At 41.1% G+C, this 25,564-nt stretch overlaps 1 protein-coding gene across 4 annotated transcripts in view; it reads right to left on the minus strand.

Moving 5' to 3' along the window:
- The window catches only part of fam168a (family with sequence similarity 168 member A), a 47,987-nt gene that overhangs the window by 12,543 nt on the left and 9,880 nt on the right, over positions 1-25,564 (minus strand). For 3 of the 4 annotated variants that reach the window (XM_084063833.1, XM_084063831.1, XM_084063832.1), the window contains exons 2-5: positions 15,203-15,310; positions 13,452-13,543; positions 6,742-6,822; positions 974-1,128 (exon numbers count right to left, since the gene is read on the minus strand). In XM_084063833.1, coding sequence (XP_083919959.1) covers positions 974-1,128; positions 6,742-6,822; positions 13,452-13,543; positions 15,203-15,264 — 390 coding nt within the window. In that variant the 5' untranslated portion in view covers positions 15,265-15,310. The remainder of the gene's footprint in view (positions 1-973; positions 1,129-6,741; positions 6,823-13,451; positions 13,544-15,202; positions 15,311-25,564) is intronic. The other variant, XM_084063834.1, reaches the window with a different exon arrangement.

The following is a 25,564-nucleotide window of genomic DNA, read 5'->3' on the forward strand; positions in this document are numbered from 1 at the left end:
TGCCAGGAGAGGGCAGTGTGATTCCAAGAATAACTGTTAGCTCACTTTCTACACAAAGTGAACTACTGTATGTGACTCTACTACACACACTTCTACACACTTCCTTTCTCCTATTTAGTGTTGATACCAGTATCCAAAACCTGATAATTCTGCCTAAAATGCTGGTATTGGTTATGGAAATATGATACCACGTAATTTATCACATGATGATATTTCATTTACAGTAAACAATGATAGTATTTTATTTTGAATGCTGCTGTTGATGTTGCGCTACTGTTTTACACTCATTCTGTAGGGTTTACATTATTATTGTATTATTACTTGTGGCTGCACTTTAACAATTATTAATGGAATTGTTTATTCCTAGATTCAGATCAGTATTGACAGATATTCAAGTTCCATTCCCTTAAAAGTAATGGTTTTGGACATCCGACAGCGACGATATGCTATTTGTATAGTCTGTCTGTCTGTCTGACAGACACACACACACACACACTACAGTATACTGTATATATCATATACAGAGTATACTGTATCTTTTTGATAACGTGACCTGTTCTATCCTGTATTTTTCCTCGTTCGTTTATTGGTGTGTGCCAATAAAAAAAGTGGAAATGTGAGTACTTTGTCCTCCATTTGATTTGAAATTTTGGATGTGCTACCTGTTTGGGATTTAGGCCCTTTCGCCAACCCCACCTAGGGTATGGGCGCTGATGACGCGTAGGAGAAGACACACCCCCAGCGCCCACAGCATCCCCGGCGGGGATCGAAGCCATGATCTTCTAGCTGTGAGGTTACAGCACTACCGACTGCGCCACCGTGCCCCCTTAGACCGGCTAGTTTCAGCCAACAAAGAAAGTTGGTGTAGATGGAAAAAAGGAAGGGGGCCAAGCACAGGCTCATGGGTGACCCCGGCCAACAAAGTTGGGTTCAAGTGGTTTAAGCATCAAATATGATTTATTAGGAGTCTGACCTGTGCATATAGGTTCTGCAGGTTCTGCTGAGGGTAGGCACTGCGGATTGGATACATGGCTGTTGGGTATGGGGTAGGGGTGGGGGTGTAGGGAGGAGGGGCTCCATTCGTCTGAGTGGGAGGCACTTTGTATTGGGTGCCCGCCGCAGTATATCCTGGAGAGAGAGTAAAGAGAAGAACAAAGGAAAAGGTTAATGCATATACTGTATATATTAATGACTGTTAACTACTGTGCACTTTGACCACACTTGCATCTACAGTACACCTGTTGAAAGCTCTTTCACCACACCATACCCCAGGTAGTTCCAAGTGCTGAGAGCCACGCTAGATTTCCATAGTAAACCTGGTGTCTGGAACTCCTATTTCCATGCCTTCTACCTGCTGACTCTTTTTATTTTGTATTTCTATTATTAGTACTTTTTCTGTCCTGTGAATTTCCACCACGTGACCAATAAAAGTTCCATCTATCTAATTAGTGCATACAACTGCATCTTCTAATGTTAGTATTTTATGTCTGTGTTAGAGAAACAGAGAGAAATGACTTTATTTTAGGTTTTTTATTTATTTAGATAAATTCTACTTTTAGGGCTGCAACTAACAATTACTATCTTCATGATTGATTCATCTGTTGCATGTTTTTGTCCGGACCAGCGGATTGACTGACTGAGGGATTAAGATGATTACAACATCAGTCAGCCGGTTGACCCAGCAACAGACTAGCCAATCGCAAAGCTATCATCCCTCCAGGCTATTCTGTAGTCTGTCGTTGATTGGCCTAACAACTAACATTAAACTGGCCAACTGCAGAGCGATCATCCCCCAAGGCTATGGGATGTAGTGAATGGAGTATAAGTCGTGTACGGTTTTCAAAGTGGGGTCCGGGGACCCCCAGGGGTCCTTGAGGGGGGTTACAGGGGGTCCCCAGCTAAAGTAGTTAACATAGCATCACAATGATTTAACCACCAACCACCATATGATGGCTAATACAACATTGCAGATCTACAAGCTCAGCTGAAAAACATCAAAAAAGTAAAAAAACAAAAACAGAAATCTTCTCTTCTGGGGGACCCTGGCAAAAACCTTTTCAGGTGGGGGTCGGGGGCCAAATACATATCAATTTGGGGGTCCTTGACTTGAAAAAGTTTGAGAACCACTGGTGTATGGCCTACTCACCTAGGGTCAGATCTGTGGGCCAGAGATGAGAGCTCACAGGGCGGATAACAGTCTGTGTCTGTTTGTGGTGATGTGGTAAAATGATGGTTATGTGGTGTATAGTCAGTTTATTAGTAATACTCTTAATCTAGGGTTGTCGCAATCAGGTTTCCTTTGCTACCGACCAGAGTAACAACAACTGCCATGCATTGTGAATTTGTTGATCTGCTATTTTCGCTATGGTCTTAAAAGCCATTTTGCAATAGGGGCCAATCTATGGCTATCTGTGGGTCCTTGGCATAGGAAAGTTTGTGAACCCCTGTAACAACAGACAATAAAACCATGGTAACACAAGGTACTAAAAAAAGAAAATAATAAATGCTCGTCACAAGTAAATCCAACCTACACAGACATCTTGAAACTTATTAGAATAAATTAACAAGCAGGGACTGTTCTCGTCTCTACTTCCACGGTGTCAGCATATGGTACCCCATTTATTTCCTTCTAAAATGTTTGCATTTCAACCAAATGCCAGAAGTGGAAAGAATGCAAAACATTTTGGCAAGTGGTTTTGACCACCTCAACTAACCCTGGGATGTGTGATACTGCCAGCCAGCTGGTGCTTAGAATTAAAGTCTTCCTCAAATTATTCTCCTCTTTATAATATCTTTGAGATCTACTTCCTCCGAGTAAAGAGATTTGGTGCAGAAAAAAAAGAGTTTCAAGTACAGTGCCAACTCAGGTTCAGTTTTCTAAGTCTAGAGGGTTTAAAACCAGTATTTTTTCCTTGCATATACAGTATTATCTACCATTCATAATTATTCTATAAGATCAAACAGGAATATTGTGTAATTGTCATAATGGCTACTGTGCTGGCCCCTTGCAGTGGAGGAATGTAAACACGTCCACTGTTTTAATGTCTAAATGACTATGTGAATGCACTGATGTAGTCACAGAATATTAAGCAGTAGGCAGAGTCTTCTTACATTTCAGCTTGATTACCATAAACGCATAGATGGCAATGTTACAGTGTATCCCTTTCTAATCTGCCAAACAAAGTAGTGGATTAAAGCCTTGATGTATCCATTCAAGACTGCATTTATATATATGTGACTGCATTTATATATGCATGTGTGGTATTGTTATGTGATCTGTCAGCCTGCAGTACCGGGAATGACCAGCTGGAGGAGCCTGAAGGTCAAACATTCACATGCTGCTAGCTAGGGTGCTTATGAAAGCGCTTTCTCTCACAAGGACAAGAGAACAAAGACCCGCTGGAGCCGCTGTGTGTGTGTGTGTGTGTGTGTGTGTGTGTGTGTGTGTGTGTGTGTGTGTGTGTGTGTGTGTGTGTGTGTGTGTGTGTGTGTGTGTGTGTGTGTGTGTGTGTGTGTGTGTGTGTGTGTGTGTGTGTGTGTGTGTGTGTGTCTATTTGTGCATGCATTCTCTCACACAAATTCCGTGCTCTAACATGCATGCAGGGCATTAGAGGACAATGGGGTGTGACAATTAGACAAAGCCGTCCTGAGAGAAAATGGTTCCTCTATTGAACGGTTATGTTGAAGTGCTGCAATGACACTGGCCAACATGGTATTCTAATCCCAATCACAATTGGCTTCCTTGGAGACTCACTTCTGGCCTTGGACACAACATGTATTATCACTCAACATGCATAAGCACTTGCTATGTGTGTGGTAGCATGTCAGCAGAAAACCTCCTATTCTAATTATTGCGATTATACACAATGTTCTCACTCAATTAACAGTTAAAAGATGTTCTCACTCGATTGACGGTTAAAATTAAGTAACATAATAACCAGGAGGAATGATTGAATCCAAAAAACGCAAGACACCATATGTGGTTATCTGTCTACAGCACTATTCTATTAATAGAAGCCATCTAAGGTCATGAATTGATGAATATATGCTTGCTAAACCATTTTGTCAACAAGCTAAATACAATTTCACGACTGAAACATTTTGTTAGGCCACGTCCTAATCTGATTCTGCGATTTGTGATACAGAGTGAAAAGAGCCCCCAACACCAGCACTATGTTTCCTGTGTTTCCGGGGACCCCCAGGGGTCCTTGAGGGAGTTCCAGGGGGTCCCCAGCTAAATAATCGGTAGTTAGGAACCAAATGGACCCATATGGGTCTGTAACTCTGAGAGTGTACAAATGGAACCAAATGGACCCTTACGGGTCCATTTGGTTCCATTTGTACACTCTCAGAGTTAAATTAACATTGATTTTACAACATAAATTGGGGTCCCAGAGATAGAAATGACACTAAATGAGGGTCCGTAGCCTGATGCATGTCTAACTGGGGGGGTCCTTGAAATTAAAATGGTTGAAAAACACTGCTAGAGCCGTAAAAAAATCTTCTATTATGGGGGTCCCTGGTAAATCTTTTCAAATGGGGGTCCGCGGGCTAATAAGTGTCAATTTGGGGGTCCTTGACATGAAAAGGTTTGAGAACCACTGTCCTAAACAATTAGCACAATATGTACAAATATGAGGTTTAGTTCATTCAAAACCTACAGTATCTTCTCTGTAGATATGGCTGTCCTACATACAGCCAACCAGTTGAGAGAAAAAAATCGCAGATTGAGGCTTAACTGAGCCCGGGTTTGAGGGTGAGACTACTTTTTTTTCTGTTGGGTTGGGAAAGTTGAAGCGCTTCCTGTACTAAACCAACAGCTACATGCACACTGTGGCTGGGGAGCACGGTGACAACTGGCATCCCCATCTGCTGTGGGGATGAGACACTGAGCCCCAACTGTGTGTGTGTGTGTGTGTGTGTGTGTGTGTGTGTGTGTGTGTGTGTGTGTGTGTGTGTGTGTGTGTCTAGAAGGCCAACAGCAGCTGGCAGCTGGCTAGGTGCCCGTTCACTTGGGCACGGACACTCTCAAGACTAAATGCTAAGTTACACAGGGCTTTCATCTCTCACAGGGGCTAATGAATCACACCGCTGTTTAGTTTTTTTTCAAACTGTGTGTCACAGCACAGCGCAAGGCACTGGAAGGATTGAAATTGGGCTGAAATCTTTCTTTGGAAAATTGGGAGTCAAACAGAGAGAGAGAGAGTATTCCACATTTTCAACATCGCAAAGTCAGGTGGTGTGTGAACCAGAGTGGGAGTATGTACACGGTACTCTTCATTAGCGGTTCGGTACGATACAGTGGTGTCACGATTCAGTACATTTTCAATACAGTAATCTCTCAAGAACAGATTCTGCTCTCCGTTTGAATCTGTCGGGGGGGGTTCGTCATATCGCGTACGCACTGGCCTACAAGTGGGCGTGCCTTCAGATCAGGAAGCAGGCCGCGCTTTACCCAATCAAATGCAGTGGCCGGGATTTACGTGTGTACCGATCCTTCCACACTAGAAACAAACCGAAACTAATTTAACAATAGCGTCCGCGGAGCACACAAAACCACGGAAAGATATTCACATTTTAACTTGCTCTTTCATCATAGAAACAAGTGGGCTTATAACCAAAACGATCCATGTTCTCTGGGAGAAGTGGTGTTAGTGTACTTTTTGGAGCTATGTCTAACCCATATTCAGAGATGTCTTCTTAGCGGAAAAACGAAAAGAAAAACTGTAATGTAGTATTGTAGTCGTTATATACTCTTCATACCCTTTAAACACCAGGCAATGGCTCTGTATGTGTGTGTGGGGGGAGCTTTGATTTGTAGGGAGGATGAGAGTACGTCAACTGGCATATTAGATTAAATGATCCTGAAAGCATCTCGCTAATTAAAATCTCTAATGTAGAACCGATAGAACCACCATAAATCACGCCCTCTATTCCTCCATTAAACAGAACACTGATCAGTAGACCACGTGTGTGCGGAACGCTGGTGTAGTTTTACCAGTACTAAGGCCTGGCTCTTTCATAGAGTACATTTGTGACTGAACGACGAAGATTTTCAAAAACTTTCAAAAATAGCCGATCTAAAAGCTAATCATACCAACTAAAACCACGTTTATTTGGAAGAACTGGGGGAGGTCTCCCACTACAGGATCAAGACGACCACACCTGTGCTCTACTCCAGTGGTTCTCAAACTTTTTCTTGTCAAGGACCCCCAAATTGACACTTATTAGCCCGCGGACCCCCATTTGAAAAGATAAGCCAGGGATCCCCACAAGAGAAGGTTTTTACGGCTCTCTAGCAGTGATTCTCAACCATTTTAATTTCAAGGACCCCCAGTTTGACATGTATTAGGGCTACGGACCCCCATTTAATGGCATTTCTATCTCTGGGACCCCAATTCATATTGTAAAATCAATGTTAATTTAACATTTGTACAAATGGAACCAAATGGACCCTAACGGGTCCATTTGGTTCCATTTGTACACTCTCAGCGTTACAGACCCATAAGGGTCCATTTGGTTCCTATCCATCATTTAGCTGGGGACCCCCTGGAACCCCCTCAAGTACCCCTGGGGGTCCCCGGACCCCAGTTTGAGAACCAATGCTCTACTCAACCCCAGCCTCAACAGTCACCGGGGGTCTCGGGGAGGAGCTCAACACTAGACACAGAGTCAACGTCAAATCCACAGTGCGGCGTGGTGGCGCGTCATGAGCTTGTGCTGCTTTTGAATAAGGTTTACCTGGTGGATATCCAGGACTTCCTGTCTGATAGAGGTTGGGTGTGTAGGTCGGTGCGGCTGTGGGATAACCTCCAGGATAGCCTGAATTAAACACACAAAAGAAGAAACAAATATTGAAGTTAGGACAAAATATACTGCTCAAAGAAATGTAGGGAACACTTTGATCCCTTAATTATTTTTGAGTTTTCATGAACTGTGTACATACTGCTAACAAAAACTGCTCAAAAGAATTAAGGGATCAAAGTGTTCCCTTAATTATTTTGAGCAGTGTATATAAGAGACAACTTCAGATATTTTGCTTACTAGTTGAGAAACTTGAGAACTAAACAACAACAGCAGTTGCTTCTTGAAAATGGAAAAATGGATCTTGGGGTCCATTATGGGTACGACGTGGCTCCAATGTGGATCTCAAGACTTTTGGCCATGTGGCCAGGAGCGCAAATCCCAGGGGGGATGGGGGGGATTTGTCTCCCCTTAGCTTCAGATTGGACCCCCCCCCCCCTCCATTTTAGAATAATAAAAATAAATGTTAAAATGATTAAAAATACTTATTTAACAGAACCTGAACAGACTTATGCATCGTAATTAATAATGAAGAATTAACATAACACAGTGTCAAATTAGCTAGATTAGAGAAAGAAAAAAAGGAAAAGAAACCTCAAAATGTCGATGCCCACGCGCTCCGCGCGGGCGAACCCCTCTAGCCTCAAACCCAGATTTGCGCTGCTGCATGTGGCCAGCCTGTGTGATGTCAGTAGTCTATGACATACGTATCTGTGACATAAGACTCCTAAATTGGGCAAGGTTTCACCCCGATCCAAAGCCCCATTCTCTTCCATTATAAAATTAAAGTTAATTTAAAAAAGAACTGCTGAGAAATCAGTAGATAGATGGATACATAAATAATTGTATTTTTGTGTCCTGCACACAAAGTGCCCAACCCTCATGGGTTTATAAGACACCATTTTACGCTTACATCCTGTTTACAGTATATTCACGTAAAACATTCAATTACATCTCAGAATTATACAGAGAGTTCTGTCTTCTCTCCCAAGTTTGACAGATAAAATCTGCCACAACAAAAGCTCCTTTAACAAAAACATAAAGTGTTTCATAATCATCTAACTCAAGGAAATCACCACAAATAGAATACATTTGACTAACAAATATCTCTCTTATATCATCATATTTAGGGCAACAAAACAAAAAGGGAACCTCATTTTCAATTTCACCAAGTTCACAAAACAAACAGAATCTCTTTTCCTCTGGAGTGGCATTAAACCTGCCAGTGTCCAGAGCTGATGGTAATGTTCCTGACCGTACAGTATGTGTGCACAGAGAGATCGTTGTCTTTTGCTTAAATTATACTCCACATAAGGTTCTACAGTGTACAGTGTACCTGTCCTATGAGACAATAAGTTCGCTAAGTTTATACCATATATCACTACACCATTTTTCTTTATACCTGGAGAACATTGTACTTCTAATTTCATTAATGTCACATAGTAACTTATTTTGGAAAATAAAAAACAAATTAGAATAAAATAAAGATCTCAATTCATTAATCCAGACGTGACCACATCTAAAATCCCAGTTACATTTTTTTTTTAAAGTATGAAGATGTGGAGGAAGTTGCTAGTCTATTGACTGTAGTTGGCATAATATTGGCCTATACATGTTAATTGTCTTGCATTCAAAACCAGCTATACTGACAATGCTCTGGAATTTTAAGGTACTATATTGGTGAAAAAAATAGCTGAATTCTATTTGTTTATACGGAGCTTGGGTGAGATACTTTGAGAAATTGGGAGTCAAAGAGAGAGACTATTGGACTTCTTCCAATAATGATGACACAAAACCTTATTTACTGGATGATTTACAACATAAGTACTGTTTTTCACATTATTTGAATTTAAAATATGTATAATTGTCTATTGCCCTGTTTTTAAGATGCACACATGAACACACACACACACACACACACACACACACACACACACACACACACACAAGAAAGGACAACCGTTGGTCGTGTATATACATGCAAGCAACACAGATGCACACAAACGGATACGTGGCCCGAACAAAATGTGCACAGATGGCACTCATTAAAAAATGTCTGCACTAATAACACACAGTCTAGTGAACGCACAGCGCGCACATGTACACACACTGATGAGACACACCTACCCAATATGTTGGGAGGAGATGTACTGTATATTCAGAAACATAATTAGCTATGTGTGCAGATGAGTGCATGTGAGCTCAGACTAGGGTGGGCGGTTAACCGAAAATATATCAAAACCAATAATGACATGAACATTCGTTCAAGTTTTTTTTATATATACACACTCTTTTTCGTCTTCAACAAATCACCATGAAAAAAAAGTTTAATCAATCTTCTATTCAAATAAACCAATAAGTCTGACTAACCATTTAACCCTGTATTATACTTTGTTGTACAATCGTGGTATGCAAAGATAGGCGATCGACAAGCTCACAACACATCGCATCGTGACGCGCTGTGAGCTTGTATATCGGCTAATTTCACGTTTTTGTTTTTATAATGGTTCATTAATCATAATCGGCACAAAAGTTTGAAACAATCGTGATATTGATTTGAAGTCATACCCCCCCCCCCCCCCCCCCCCCCCCACGCACACACAAACATGAAGCATCTGCGTCTGTGACACATAAAGCGGATGCAGACCTGAGACAAATCTATTCTGGTGAGGTGTGAGTGTGGCAGAGACAGACCAATTAAGTGTGTACGTGTTAAGTGTGTCATCTGCAATTATTGCTTGTTCAGAAAGCAGGCAAATCCAATTTCTTTCTCAAATCTGATCTTTTAAAAAAATAAATCGCTGGCAGTGGATGATTTATTTATTTTGGCAGTGATGAGTTAATGAGTTAAGGCAGCTCTTCACCACACCGATGTTAGCGGCGGTACGTGTTGGAAAGCGTCTGTTGCCGAACAGACCCCATGCATGTTGAATGGGCAGTGGGTATGCTGTCACATCGGGTCGCAAGTTGTAGTAAGAGTCGAAAGTAGGGATGTGTACGACTCAGTATTTAGCGCAGGGTTCCCCAAAAATTATGTATACCCGAGGGCCAGGGGCAATTTTTTTTTGTTTTTTATTCGTTTTTTTCCTCTAATCGAGCTCATTTGACACTGTGTTATTTTAGGTCTGGGATTCTTAAATCCTGTGTTGAGGGTCACACAAGGAAAAAATGCACTCTGGAAACAAAATAAGTCTGCTTGAAAAGTAATACAGATTAACAGCAGCCAGTTGTACATACTGAAAATCAAAATAAGTCCAGAATCAACAATTTACTTACAGATGTGTTTGTTAGTCTGCTTGAACAGTAATACAGATATATATATTTTTTTTTTTCACAATGTATGACAGGAGTCGTCGCGGGCCGGACAGTTGCCTCTTGCGGGCCACCTATTGGGGAACTGATTTAGCTTGTCGACGGGATTTATTGATGCGATCGATTTTTCTTCTTTTTTTTCCTTCTGCGCAGCAGTTGGGAGGAGAGTGCAAACTGAGCTTTCCTTTAAGCACCACAACCGCAGCCATCATGTTTAGAATGTTTAGAAGTATCAAAGCCCTAATGACAATAAAAAATACTTTCTTTTGTAAACATGTGTTTATTAACACACAACACTTTAATCCGTAGGATACAGCAGCTTAACTAACGAGGCCTACGTTTGACAAATTAGGAAGAACTCAGACTCAGCTCTTCTTCCTGATGCCAAATAATAATAGTAACAACACACCACGTTCAACAATAATGTAGCTATATGGCCTGGGTAATGGGTATAAACATTTACATCTTACGGAGTGTTCCGGTTACCTCAGCGAATACAAGAATGCTCGCCCCAAAACACTGTCACCCCAGATCAAATCCGGCTACCTGAGAACGGTCGCCACCAGGTAGGCTACTCCTAAACGTTACCCCAGTAAAAATGGGGGCTAGTGAGTTTTGGGGCAATCTTTCCAGTTACCTCACCGCACCTCTCTCTCTGTCATTGTTTGGCACGGTGTATTCTGGAAATGCCATCAGCTCACGGAAGCCTTTCCCCTCGACAACGCTAATAATAGGCATCTTCGGCTATCATCTTGGCTGCCAAACAGTGATCTTTTCTGCCTGCCGGTCATCACAATGGTGAGGTTTCACGGCGAAGTCTGCTTTGCAGGTACGTGCACAGATAGACTCTAGGTGGTGCTAGAGCACCTGCCCTTTGCCCTCTTGACCAGAAGTGCCCTTTTGAAAAAAGGGCACAGCAGGGGTCTTCAACAGGGGGTCCGGGACCCCTAGGGAGTCCTCAGAGTTACTACAGGGGGTCCGCCAAATCTTTATGTGATATGATTTTTCTTTTTACCATAACCACTCGAAACCTAGCATCCCTTTTCTGAGGAGAACTTTAGCCAAAAATAGCCGATCTACAAGCTCACAACGCCTCGCGCTGCGAGGCGTTGTGAGCTTGTAGATCGGCTATTTTTGGCAAAGAGGTATAGGTGTAGAAGGAAAAAAGAGCAGACCAAGTAAACAAAAAAAAGTATAATTTACTTGCGCACCTGCCCCTCAAAATGTCTGTGCACGCCACTGCTGCTTTGCTTGGGTGATGGCTTTGGGTGTCTCGCTTGAATGTGATTTGACATCGCTGATGTTGATATGCATACTTTGTGCTGCACAATTTGCATTGCACTGTTTTATCGTCGATCTTGACTAAATCATCCCACACCGCACTCCTACATGTGAAGCTGCCATTTTCAAGCGAGCTTTCAAGCATGCACAAGCAGAAAGTAAACAAAACGTGTCAGCGTACACACGACCAGACCGGACATGCACTAGAGCAGCACAGACACACACACTCCCATTTGGAAAACATTTTAATCTTTTTTTACATTTTGAACTGGCTATTTTGGAAAACAGTAATGTTTATAACGTTTTTGAACAAGCCATTCATTTTTATTTATTTTTTTAATTCTATTTTTCAAGACTACTTTATGAATTGAAGTTAATAAGAGGTCAAGACTAACAGCAAAACTAAATCAAAAGTCAGTTCATAAACTCCAACTCACAGGGTTAGTCAGTCTAACCCCTTGGTTCTCAAAGTGGGGTCCGGGGACCCCCAGGGGTACTTGAGGGGGTTCCAGGGGGTACCCAGCAAAATGTGTAAATATAGCATCAGAATAATTATGACCTTTTATACTTTGGCTATTCAAATATAGCAGATATACAAGCTCATAGCGCGGCACCGAGTGTCGCACTATGAGCTTGTAGATCTGCTATTTTTGAGAAATCTTGAAAATTTGTGCAAATCTTTGAATATATATTTTTTAAAGCGAACATTTGTAACTCAAACCTTTGCTTCTGGGGGGGCCCTGGAACAAAATATTTTTAGATGGGGGTCCGCGGCCAAATACATATTTTGGGGGTCCTTGACATTAAAAAGTTTGAGAACCACTGGTCTAACCCAAGTGTCCTGTATCCAGGGATGGATCCAAATTATAGATACTCCTGGTCAAATATGACTACTACAAGTAGTACTGAAGTACATGCTTTTAAAAAGGTTTTCAAAAGAACAAAAAGTACTTTTAAAAATAAGTATTAAAAAATCCAAATTATAAAGTACATTTTCTTTTTAATATCAATGCATTGTTATATCATTTTTTTTGCCATTTTCCAAAAACTATCAAAGAAAAATCTACAAGCTCAACGCAACGCTTTACTGTTCTTGAAATACGTCTTAACCCATTTAGACCTGAGGCCCACTCTAAAAACACCTTCTAAATACTGACCTAAGGTTTCTGAAAAAAAAAAATATTATATTATTATATTATTATAAATATTTATTCAAAAATGACAACAAATGTATGTTGCTATATACTGTATAGCAACAAGAACACCAAAAGGGGTTCCCGTCCTGAAAGGTATAGTTACAAATAGGGGTTCCCGCCCAAAATGGGTTAAATGGTTGATTCATAATGTACTTTTTCTCTTTCTAGAAATGTAGTGGAGTCAAAAGTACAAATGGGTGAGTGAAATATACTCAAGTAAAGTACAGATACTCAAAAAAACAAGTAAATGTACTTAGTTAGTTACTGTCCACCACTGTCTGTAACTTAACTATTTAGAACTTTTGGTGTAAACAGTCTTATTCATGAACCAGTATCACATGTCAAGTTCAAGTGTATGCGTTTGAACTTGGCTCGTGTTGATCGTCACGCACACGCCCAGACACGCTCATTATGTATTTAGTATTTAAAAACACCACAAGTGTTTTAAATGCTACAGTTTCAGAGACAATGGAGTGTTTTTAAAGTACCACGGATATGACTGCATACGGGACACTTGGATTATAATGTGAGAGTCGTGCAAGAGTTTATGAACTTATTTTTTAGATAGTTTGGCTGTTGTCAATCTTGGCCACCTATTAACTTCAATACATCTTCAAGTTATTTTCTTCATTTTTGTAATCTTAATTCACAGTGAAGGAACGCAACAACAACAATTCTCAATCAATTCAGCTTCACAGGATGAGTAGCTGATAGAAATTTTCATTTTGAAGGTGAAGTATTCCCTTAAAATGTGTCTTTCACAATATAGCAATATTTAACACTTCAACAAAAGAAAAACACTTACAGCACGTTTAAAATATGTCTTTCACAGTATAGCCAGCGGTGTGTGTTTGTTACCTGTAAAGGCCATGTTCTTGGGGTTTCCGTAGGGGGCGCCAGGCTGAACGGGGCTGTAGACTGGATTCATACCCGAAGCTAACCTGTTCTTACTGAGAGCGAGACATTTGAGGAGAGAAATGGAGAGAACGGGACATCAAATGGAGTAACAGGGTGGATACAGAGACATGGAGGGGAGAGAAAGAGGGAGAGAGAAAGAGAGAGATAAGCCTAAGCCATGCAAATTGGAAATTGTTAGGATTATCAGCCTCACACACTCATATGTATTAAACGCCACATTCAGATTCTTACGGCTACGTTCAAATGAACGTATAGCTTTCGCTGGCGTCATGGTGCAGGAATCGTCACCTTCACCTGGTTTCAACATTATGAACAGGGCAGTTGCAGCGCCGGCTGGCTGGCAGAGACACACAAGGACATGTAGGTCCACCCACAGTTACATCCTGGGTTCTTCTATACCAGTGGTTCTCAACCTTTTCAGGCCGTGACCCCCCAAAACAATCATATTTGAACTGGGGACCCCTCAGATAAATAGTGAAAATAGCATATCTACAAGCTCAGCTCACAACGCCTCGCAGGCAAATGTTTTGCCTCTTTCTTATATTATTTGACAATTTGGCCAATGTTTGATCAGTTTTTATAAATAGTTTATCGATTACTTTTGATACTGTAATGGTATTTCTTTTTTAAGGTATTAAAAAGGTCTTAAAAATTCAATCGTTAAATTGTCACTTCACGTCTTCTGTGGACCCCCCCCCAAATCATGTGGGGACCCCCCTGGGGATCCCGACCCACAGGTTAAGAACCACTGTTCTACAGCACTGGCTCTCACATGATTTAATCTCAAGAACCCCCATAACTCTGAGAGTGTACAAAATGGAACCAAATGGAACCGTACGGCTCCATTTGTAGTTACAGACCTGCAAGGGTCTCTTGGGAACCCCCTCAAGGAACCCTGAGGGTCCCTGGATCCCACGTTGAGAACCATTGTTCTACTGCCTGGAACAAAGCTAATTCACTAGGGCCTGATTTCTACCTGGATAGCCAGGAATCAATTGATAGCTCTAGTCTCTATATGTGACAGTAGAGCCAGACTGATATACTGGTTTGGCCGAGATATATCGACTATTAATTGAGTTTTTTATTGACAATTCTGCAGCCCGTTCCCCAATGTTTAACCTCTTTCAACCTGTGGTCCCTATTTTGGGCATGCCGTTAAATATCAAAATTTCAAGTTTTCTCAAGTTTTCTAAAACAGCAGATCTCACGGGCTCACATCGCGTTTTGAGCTTGTAGATTGGCTACTTTAGAATGTTTTTTTTATAAACTTAGATTCAATCGAATCAAAGTTCTTCAAATTGATTAGAACTGATTTTGCTCTCTCCAAAATCTGTATCAGCATCGGACCCAGGAATCTGGTATCAGGTCTTCGGGCTCTAGATGACGGGGATAGTCAGGGTTTTCTTTTCTTTCAAGTGCTACTGTACATCATTTTGAGCTGGATTTTGCACTTCCACGGGTCAACTTGGTCCTTGCGGAAAAGCTATTTGCTGGAAACACAGATGCTGAAAAATGGTGCCCTGCTATGGATTTGAGCAGGGCGATTTAGAAAACTGGTGGCACCTTTCTCCACTGGTTTTACTGTGCGGATGGTAGACTTCGCCTCTCACTTACACTTTCTTGTTTTACTTACCCGGTTTGAGTGGGCTCATTTGAGTGTGTATGTGTGTGTGTGCGTGCATATCCCGTACCTCTTGTGCGTGTCTGGTTGATACATGAAACTGAATTTGTCTGTGGGATGCCCGCTCGCCATTCTCGCTGTATGCAAATGAGGAAGGGGTGGAAGTGGGTATGCAAATCTGAAATTAAAACAGCGAGAGGTCATGATTACAATGAACACAGCAAAGTAAAAAGACACAGCAAAGCAAAGCAAAGCGCCACGGCCACGGCGAATGATTAGTGACAGCAACACAAGTGTGTGTAATAATAATACCCCATGAATGTAAAGTGTGTGTGATGTACCCTTATCGATTAATGCATCGCAAATATGGCGGAGAGAAACGATTCATGAATATATGACGATTAAGAAAGTGTCCATGTGGGAACTACATTCATGTCCAAGTTGATAGCCGGGTGTGAAAGATCAATCGTTTCTTGTTGGGATTAACGTATGAAAAATGCTAGGCTATATGTAATATTTGTAACTCAAGTAGGGGTGTCACAATTCTCCAAATCCACGATTCAATTTGACTTGAAGTCAAAAGCTGATTACATTTTAGATTTTTTTTTTACTCACTATAAAACTTTTTTTTTTTACCATTTTAAATCCCATTGGCTTTTGCAGGTTAGGAATGTGGTAAAGTACCTTCTGCCATGTAGCGGCGTGTTACGTAAGCACAGTGTGCACTCTTCACATCAAACAGCACGTGCCATTCAAGCTCTCGATGGCACTTTGGCTTTTGATTTTAAGGTAATTTTGATAGATCAATTTGTTCGATTAAAAATAACTGTGACAATTAACACAGAAGTATATTATCAAGTATATTATGCCTATGTTTTGTGTGTAAAGAAGAGAGACCGTGTGTAAGTTTGTGATGTGCATCAAGAACATCAAAGAAAAGCAGCAAACAATAAAATATCAAATGAGAAAAGCACAAAACTGTGGCCCATAAGAAATAGGAGACCAAAAGAATACAAACGAGCAGAAAAACAATAAAAGATAAGCAAACAGATAATGTAATATAGAGCTACGACAAAGCGCTGTAAGCCATGATCCAGTACACATGACATGAGCTTCGACAGAGTGCTGCAGTGTAAGCCATGTCTCTAGTGCTGCTGAGCCAGAGTCACAAAGGAGCTGCGAGGGCAGAGAGGAACAGCTGACGACCAAAACAACAAAATAAACTTGTGATGTGCAGCCTTGATGAGTGCATTCAGTGACTGGGCTTCAGTGTCGACTTGCTCTCCATGTGAAGTGAAGTGACAGGCAGCCTATTGATGGCGGTATGGCAGGCATGAAGCAGCGTGTTGTTATGAATGTATGTAGGCCTAACCCCGTCATGTCCCGACCGGGTTTACACTACATGGTTTGTTCTGTGACATCCTCTGCCTCATCTGCAGTTTTTTGTTTGCCATTTCAAAGACACTCCATCATCACATGCCTCCAATTAAAACAATAATACTCATAATTATTATTAACCCTTTAAGACCTCTAGCCGATTCTACATGTCTCCTAAATCCCAACAGTTTTCTGAAAAAACGTATGTTTCTATATCAGTGGTGCTCAAACTTTTTCATGTCAAGGACCCCCAAAATGATATGTATTTGGCCGCGGACCCCCATCAAAATATTTTGTTCCAGGGACCCCCCAGAAGCAAAGATTTGAGTTAAAAATATTCGCTTTAAAAATATATGACGATGACGAAAATATATATATTCAAAGATTTGCACACATTTTCACGATTTTTCAAAAATAGCCAAAGTGTAAAATAAAGCTTTTTAGCTCAAATCTAAAAATAACAGTTCCAGGTCTTAATGGGTTAATCAGTCTGTAAACGCACAGAATCTCTGTGTGTCTGTGTCCTCCAGAGAACGTTTGATCAATCGACTTGGAACGCGGCGTGCGTATTTAAGATATTACTGTATTTTAGGCTTGACGTGCTTGACCTTTATCTGCTTGTGACACCATGGTCATTGCTTTACCAGATACTGTATGCATGCCCAATGAGGCGACTGCTGTTGAAGTACAACTCATCTCCACTGTAAACGGCATACCATGTTTCATCGTGTATTTATACGTACATACCATACTGTTCCTTTCTGTGTCTGTTATGTTACTCATCTCTCCTGGCCAGTACTATATATATATATCTTCTCTATGTGTTTAATAAACTTCAGAGCTTGTGGTATGATCGATACTGGCTGTCATCTGATTCTCAGAGCCCACCACTCAGCTGAATCATCAGTCAGCACCCCTAGATAGAGGAAAACTATTTTTTTACTAAACTCACAACAATAGCTGAGGACCAGAGGGAGTGCAACGAAATAACAACATTATATCTCATTCTACTCACACTGCGAGTATACTGCAGGCTACCATTGTATCAACAGTCACACAGAGACACTATTAACTCCAGCATCCAGGGACTGCAGTAAGGCTGATTTGTACCAAATAAAACATCTAATTAGGTCACTCATAAAGCATTTCAATGCATCATCAGGGAATATAAAATAAAAGCCCCACCTGAGGGTTTAAAAACACACTCCAAGATGCCGGTATGGTACCACTTACAGTACCAGGTAAGGTAGGATTTTTATACTTAGTAGTGGATGTAATTCTAAAATGTTACAGTACAGTACCAAAATACCATAGTATTTTCCCCTCGTTTTAATTAAATGTACTATGGCCCATCGAAAAAACAAACAAACGTATTTAGCTGTGAAGCTTATTGAACTGAAATGCGTCGGTATGTTGTAGAGAAGACTCTGGACTCTGGAGCAGCTCGGACGATTGAAGTAGAGCCATATGAAATCCGTTTTATTTTTTTCCCAATTCCGTTTTATTTTTTCCCAAATTCTGTTTTTTCCATTTTAATATTTCTGAATTCTGTATTTTGCTTTTTATGCTCATTTTTAGCATAAAAAAGTGTCTGGTAAGTGGAAATGAATAAATGTTCAAGATATAACAGTCCATACATGGCCCTTGTTGTGTTATACGCAAAAATGTTCCCAAAATAATTCGGTCTAATTCGGTCTGAGCATGCGCAAAATGGCGTCGCCCATGTATTATTGTTTCTATCGTCTTTCTAAGACTATTTCTACGTGGATTTTACTGTTTATAAAGTAGGATGTGGCCATGCAAAATGGTGGTGTCCCGTGGATTTGTAAAAATGTGCGGTAAAAAAAAATATTTTACCGCGATTTTTTTTTATTTTCCAAATTCTGCAATATTCCGTGTTTTATTCCAATTCCATTTTTATTGGTCATTTCCGCGATTCCGTCCGCGATTCCGTTAACACGGATTTCATATGGCTCTAGATTGAAGCCTCTTTTATTAAAGGTGCCGAGTACAAGACATCGACTGACATTTCGATGCTACTGCATCTTCCTCAGAATCATAAATGGCAGGGGCTACGAAGGCCTTCATATACAGAGGTAGCGAGGGCAGTGCTCTCAATAAGCCAATAGTAGTTGGCTCTCTGTAATAAGGCAAGTACCCTGCTCTGCACGTGGCAGTCTCTGGAATGCATCAATCAATTATGATTACCACAGTGTAGGATCTAAATACATTGGACATGTGAACAGTTACAAACAGGTAGAAATTTAATCAAGACAGACTTTAGTCTGTAAATACAATAATTAGTCCATACAATATGTGCGTCGGTATGCATTTAACCCAGGGGTGGGCAACTTTGATGATGGAGAGGGCCACTATATTTCCCCACTCACTCCAGAGGGCCACATTGCATATACTGTGGGGCCATTCTATGTCACACAAAAGTAGCAAAAATAGCCGATCTACAAGCTCAAAACGTGTCACAGTGCGACGTGTTTTGAGCTTGTAGATATGCTATTTTTGCAATCTTTGAATTGGAATCCTGATTTTTTTTTTTGCCATTTTGTAATTGGAATCCTGAAAAGTATTTTTTTTATTTAATTTCAAATGCATTTAGTTATACTTATGTTAACTTTGTGAACTTAAATACAAATACATTGGACATAAAAAGACAATAGAATTTGAATATAGTCATTAAGCTACTAATGTAGACTGAAGTAATTAAAGCGGTCATGTTTGCAATTGTAACAGCTGAAATCAATAATATATCAGTATTCCAATATTAACCTGCGGGCCGCATTAAGTGAAGATGGGGGCCGTATGTGGCCCCCGGGCCTCCAGTTGCCCACGTATGATTTAATGGAACCTCTCATGCAACAGCACTGTAACAAACATAAACTAGAAAAAGTGCTCCTCGGAGCACAGGTCTCCGCCAGGTCAGGTACGTTATTCTGGCCTCCTTGTGGCGCTATAATAGGCCAATGTGAAAATGGTGCCATTTATTCTTAGGTCTTTCACGGCAATCAGACACTGCATTCATGATTTGAGGCATTTTGTTCCAAAAATGTGGTTTGCTAAATTAGACCTGCTGGTGGCGCTATAACAGGCCAATGTGAAAAGGGTGGCATTTCTTCCTCGGCCTAGTGGGAATGTGAGTGTGAAAATTCACGGAAAACGCAAGCTGCGTGCATAGTTTGAGGCTTTTTGTTCAAAACGGACCAATCCTGCAAACTTTGGAAGCCAACCATAGGCAATGAGGATGGAATATGTGAAATCGGACAGATTCGCTGCTGATCCAATGCTCTCCCATTGAAGAAGTTCTCCCTCTGGCTACGGAGACAGGACAGCCCCGCCCCCCTAGGGAGTTGATTGGTTCCTAGCCTGTCAACTCAGCACTTATTCTCCTCTCATTCCCTCATTATCTCCATGAATCTATCCCCTAAACCAGTGGTTCTCAAACTTTTTCATGTCAAGGACCCCCAAATTGACACTTATTACCCCACGGACCCCCATTTGAAAATATAAGCCAGGGACCCCAATAAGAGAAGGTGTATACGGCTCTCTAGCAGTGATTCTCAACCATTTAAATTTCAAGGACCCCCAGTTTAACATGCATTAGGCTACGGACCCCCATTTAATGGCATTTATACCTCTGGGACCCCAATTCATATTGTAAAATCAATGTTAATTTAACTCTGACAGTGTACAAATGGAACCAAATGGACCCGTTAGGGTCCATTTGGTTCCATTTGTACACTCTCAGAGTTACAGACACATAAGGGTCCATTTGGTTCCTGTCCATCATTTAGCTGGGGACCCCCTGGAACCCCCTGGAACCCTCTCAAGTACCCCACTTTGAGAACCAATGCCGTAAACCAAATGTCATGTGCTTATGTTGGGCATGAATTTCTGTATACTGTATTGTCTGTATTTGAATGTAGGAAAAAGGGGGGGGGGGGGGGGGGGGGAGACATTATGTACTGTATGTGTTCTTTCTATAATTAGCGTATTACCTATGCTGCATACACATTCTTAACTAGAAACAAAGACAATAGTGGGGGAAAAAAACACAGCTTGTCTGCCAGTAGACTTGTGTGAGGTGCTGGAGCCAAAAGGAAACCCAATGAACAATTAAAGGGAGCCTCCTAACACTCATCTTGCCTGAAGAAGGTCTATGACCGAAAGCTTGCTATGCAATAGAAAGATCTGATTTTGCACAGTTTCGAGTGTGCGGTGGTTCCCTTTAATTGTTCAACAGGGGAAGAAAAAAAAGACAACCTAGGCCCTCAAAACGTATTGTGCCCAAGGCACACCAAAGGGCAAGTTGTTTCCCGCAATGGAAACAAGCTGTAAGCTTTTTTTGCATCATCCCTTTGATTGTGGTGGGTCAGAAGTATGTTACATGTGACAATGTTTTATTTCATGATCAATTAAGATATCAGTCAAATGCTCCATGTCTATGTACATGTATATATTTGTTTCTCTCTACTAGGAACATTGTGTGTATCCAACCTGTTTTGCTTGCCAGAAATACAAAGGATGGAGCTTGTATGAAACCTAATTCCACCCACCTGTGTACACCTGTAGATGTGACAACAAAGATGATTCTGATAATGCGTGGTTGTGTCACAAAATCCTAAAGGTACACCTTGTGTCACAAAATCCTAAAAGGTACACCTGGACTTGTGTCATGGCACATCGGTGTGCGCGCCTCGGTGCGGCGCCACACCATTTGGGAACCACTGCTCTTCCGGTACACAACTCCCTTCCACTCCTCTCTCTCTGCCCTCCCTCACCCGTTCTCCTCACCTTCTCCTTCCACTGCTCCTCCTGCCCCTCCCCTCCCAACAGTCAGTGAGAGGGACCGACAATAACATGCTAATAATCATTATTAGCATGTGGACAGGTGGCCCTACCTATAGCCCCCCGCCATGGGGTCCTCCTGTCACGGAACATGCAAACCCACAGCTGTCACTATCCCATTCAGCGGGAGCCACTGTATGTACGTACAGTATGTGTGATGGTGAGGGGGTTAGTAGAGTGTGCGTGTGTCGCAGTGGTGGAAAGTAACTAAGTACATTTACTAAAGTACTGTACTTAAGTACAATTTTGAGGTATTTGTACTTTACTGGAGTATTTCCAATTTCCAATACTTTTACTTCTACTCCACTACATCTCAGAGGCAAATATTGTACTTTTACTCCACTACAATTATTTGAAAACTTTAGTTACTAGTTACTTTGCAGATATAAACTATGATATAATGAAACATACATTAACCACTTTAGCCCTATTTTATACCTAGGCTATTTTCATATATTTAGTACTTTTACTTTTGGTACTTTAAGTACATTTTGATGCCAATACTTTTGTACTTTCACTCAAGTACATTTTTAATTTTTACTTGTAACAGAGTATTTTTATATTGCATTATTGGTACTTTTACTTAAGTAAAGAATTTTAGTTATTTTTCCACCACTGCGTGTGTGTGTGTGTGTGTGCAAGAGAGAGAATAGAGAGTTGTGTTTAATAAACTTGAGAAAACGTGTGGTGTGATACTGCCTGGCCCTGGTGTCATCTTGTTACCAAAGCTCACCACTCACTCACCCACCCACGTTAGTTAGAGGATAACTCCTAGGACCACATTGAGGCCGGGTCAACTAAATTCATAACACTCGGCAAGATGGATGCACCGCGGTGGATTCGAACCCCCTAGACTCCACGGTGGCGGGCAGGTAATTTCCCCCTGCGCTACCCGAGCGCTGTGTTGAATGTTTCAGAGTGACAGGTACAAGTGTTCCCTTTCGTTTGGCCAGGTGGTGATGATGAAGTGTTCAGGGGTCCTTTTCTCCACCCAAAAAAAAGACCCATTCTAAGCTTAAGCCCCCCATTCAGCAGACCACGAACTCTGATTGTAAAGAACATTCTACACTGGACAATCACCTTAAACCAACCAAAATACAAGTGTGTGTGTGTGTGTGTGTGTGTGTGTGTGTGTGTGTGTGTGTGTGTCTGTGTCTGTGTCTGTGTGTGTGTGTGTGTGTGTGTGTGTGTGCATATTTGTGAAAAGGGAGAATGGAAGGACAAAGGACAAAAAAAAAGAAAAGGGATAAAGACAATTTCTCGCATCACTCTACTTTTTTTGGTGCTCCAGGCATACTTGAGAGAGAACAACAAAAACCTCAACACGGCAAATTGCTGGGTTTGCTTGCAAATGTCACAAACATGCCTTGTGCGTTCAAACTGAAAGAGCTGCTAGGCCTGACCCAAATTGCTCTATCTCGCAGATGTTGAAAAATTGGGACTGTGTGCTCATTATGAGTGAAACATAAAAATGTTGGCGTTGTTGCGACAATGATTGTCCTTAACCTTTGACGCAGCTCTCTCCCAAAAGTGTACTTTTAAAGCAATGTTTCAAGCAGTGACCCAAACAGGTCCAACAACAGTTGTTGTCAAAAGCTCTCTTCTGAAGTATTCAGACAGATGGGCATAAGCAGAAAGACCCGTTGATGAGAGAGCTTATATTATGCTAGAGGGCAACCACCAACAAAACAGTTAAACCACACATTGCACACAACATTAGTGATGATGAAAAATGATTATACTTTGTTGTACAATGGCGACGCACAAAAATGGTAATCACCACGTCACAATTATTTTTTTCTAATTGCATAATCGTCAGTTATGTGGGATCAATTCAATTCCATACTTATGCTGATTCTCCACGATTTTCCTCACTAAATTTACTACACCTCCAAAACATCATGGGCACAACCCTGTAACCTCCACGGCTTCATGTCTTTGAACTTAAAAACTTGGTTAGAAAATAAAGTAAAAGTAAAATGACATAAGTAATGAGTATTGTTACCGGTGTCTGTAGACTCATCCAGATAATATATGTGTATACTGTAATATGTGTGTGTGTAAGTGTGTGCGTATGTGTTGTGTTTGCGTGCGTGCATGATTGATTGATTGATAGATAGATACATAGAGAGGGGGGGGGGGGGGGTGAGGGAGAGACAACTATACACTGCTCCTTGGAAAATCTACATGAGGAGCAAAGATTCAAATATCATTATAATGAAAATATATGAAGAAGAGAATCACTTCACAGTAACAGAGAGATGAGAGGAGTTGGAGTTGGCTTTTAAAAAGGCTGTGTCACTTTGCGCTATCACAGCATCCATTTAACATTATCTTATATCACAATATAAATTATATCCATAACCATAACATTAACTACTGTGTGTTGGTGTGCACAGCACACATATTACAAGAGCTGAGATGCGAGGAAATGGAAAGGAGACGGTTTGTAATTAATCACTGCAGGCTGTTGTGTTGACTAGGGTTGGTTGTAGGGAATGTCTGTTCCCCATCTTTTTCAGATGTGTTTATCCTCTTAAAATAGTGCAGCATGTTTGTAAGTTCTACCTGACTGAGAGGATGATCAGTAGCTACTGTATTACCTACTACTCTTATGCAGTGGTCTTATGTCGCGACTTTGTGCTTTGCGCATTGGGGGAATCTGTAATAAAGAACACCTGTGTGTTGTAATAAAATATTGATACTTAGCGCCATGTATGGACAACGTGTCGTAAAAGGAAGTCCGACAACATATCGCAGTATCGATATTTGTCCCACCTCTACTAAAGTACCAGGCAGACAAATGCAATGAGAAAGGGGGGTAGCCAAATAGAGAAATTGAGATGGGGGAGAGACGTTTGCGCAAGATTTTTATTGGTACATCAAGTGTTGCGTGACGAAAACAGCAGATCTAAAAGTGCACAATGCATCACCATCTTACAGATCTGTTATTTTCAGTGCACGAGCAGCGTGACACCGTAGAACGACAAGTAAAGCCAACGGAGGGGAGTGGGCTCATGCATGTAGAAGTGCAAAATTTGCGGGAATCAGTAAAATAATGCGCAATTTCTGCAATCCCGCAATACATTCTTATTAAGTTGCACAAATGAAAAGTGAATGTAAAACTTTAACTACCTGAACCTTAACATCCCTATTAAGAGAATGTCAAAATAGGCGAACATTCAGCAAAAATAGCCAATCTACAAGCTCACAACGTGTTGTCAGCTGGTAGATCAGAGCGTTCTTTTGGCAAAGAGATTTGGTGGAGGGAAAAACAGAGGGGAGGGGACCAAGTACAGAGTCCAGGGGGGGCTCCCATTAACATTAAGTATATAGGGTTTAAGTGGTTACGGTCTAGATGTGAAAAGTGAAGATAAAACTAAATAAATAATAATACAAATAATACAAATCTAGATGTGAAACGTACAGCAATAATACCACACATAAATGGAATCCTAAATACTCCTACTCCCAAACAAAGCAGAGTAGTGTACTGGGACTTCATGAAGTGAAACATGCAGGCGTTAACGCGCCAACGGTAGCCCTGGGCCAGCTAGTTAAGCTGCTGGTCAGTACGGCTGCTCACTCACGAGTTGTGAGCTCGTAGATCTGCCATTTACGCAATATTCGTACATACAAGATTTGTAGTGCACTCGACAGCGACTATACTAAATGTAATGGTTGTTATCTCTATTCTGTTTAATTTAATACCAACACATTTCTGATATTGTGTTATGTGGAAATTAATCATGCGCTTTTGCGTGCATGCATGCATGTTTTAAAAAACAATAATAATGTTGGTTGCATACAGGGAGAGTCCTGTTGCCTGGGGGTATCGGAGGAGCTGATAATGAGAGAGGGGGAGGAGCGAAGGATAGTAGTAAAAGACTAAAACACACACGTTAGCAGCATTACTATACTTGTGGGGACACACTTTTATGAATGCCTTTTTATTTACTTTTTATATATTGCTCTCACCAGCGCTCAACTAGAATACATCAGGCATAACTCTAAACCTAACCCCTAAATGCCTAATCCTAACCCCAACCTTTTTCCTAATTGCAGGCATAGCTCTAAAAATCTTCTACTGACCATAAAAAAACACCATTTCTCTTGTGAGGACCAGGAAAGATTGTTCTCACCATGTCCATTTCTCAAATTCTACTATATTTGTGGGGACATTTGATCCTCACAA

Source organism: Gymnoscopelus microlampas (genome assembly GCF_963454915.1).
Source record: "Gymnoscopelus microlampas genome assembly, chromosome: 8".
Classification (NCBI taxonomy): Eukaryota; Metazoa; Chordata; class Actinopteri; order Myctophiformes; family Myctophidae; genus Gymnoscopelus; species Gymnoscopelus microlampas.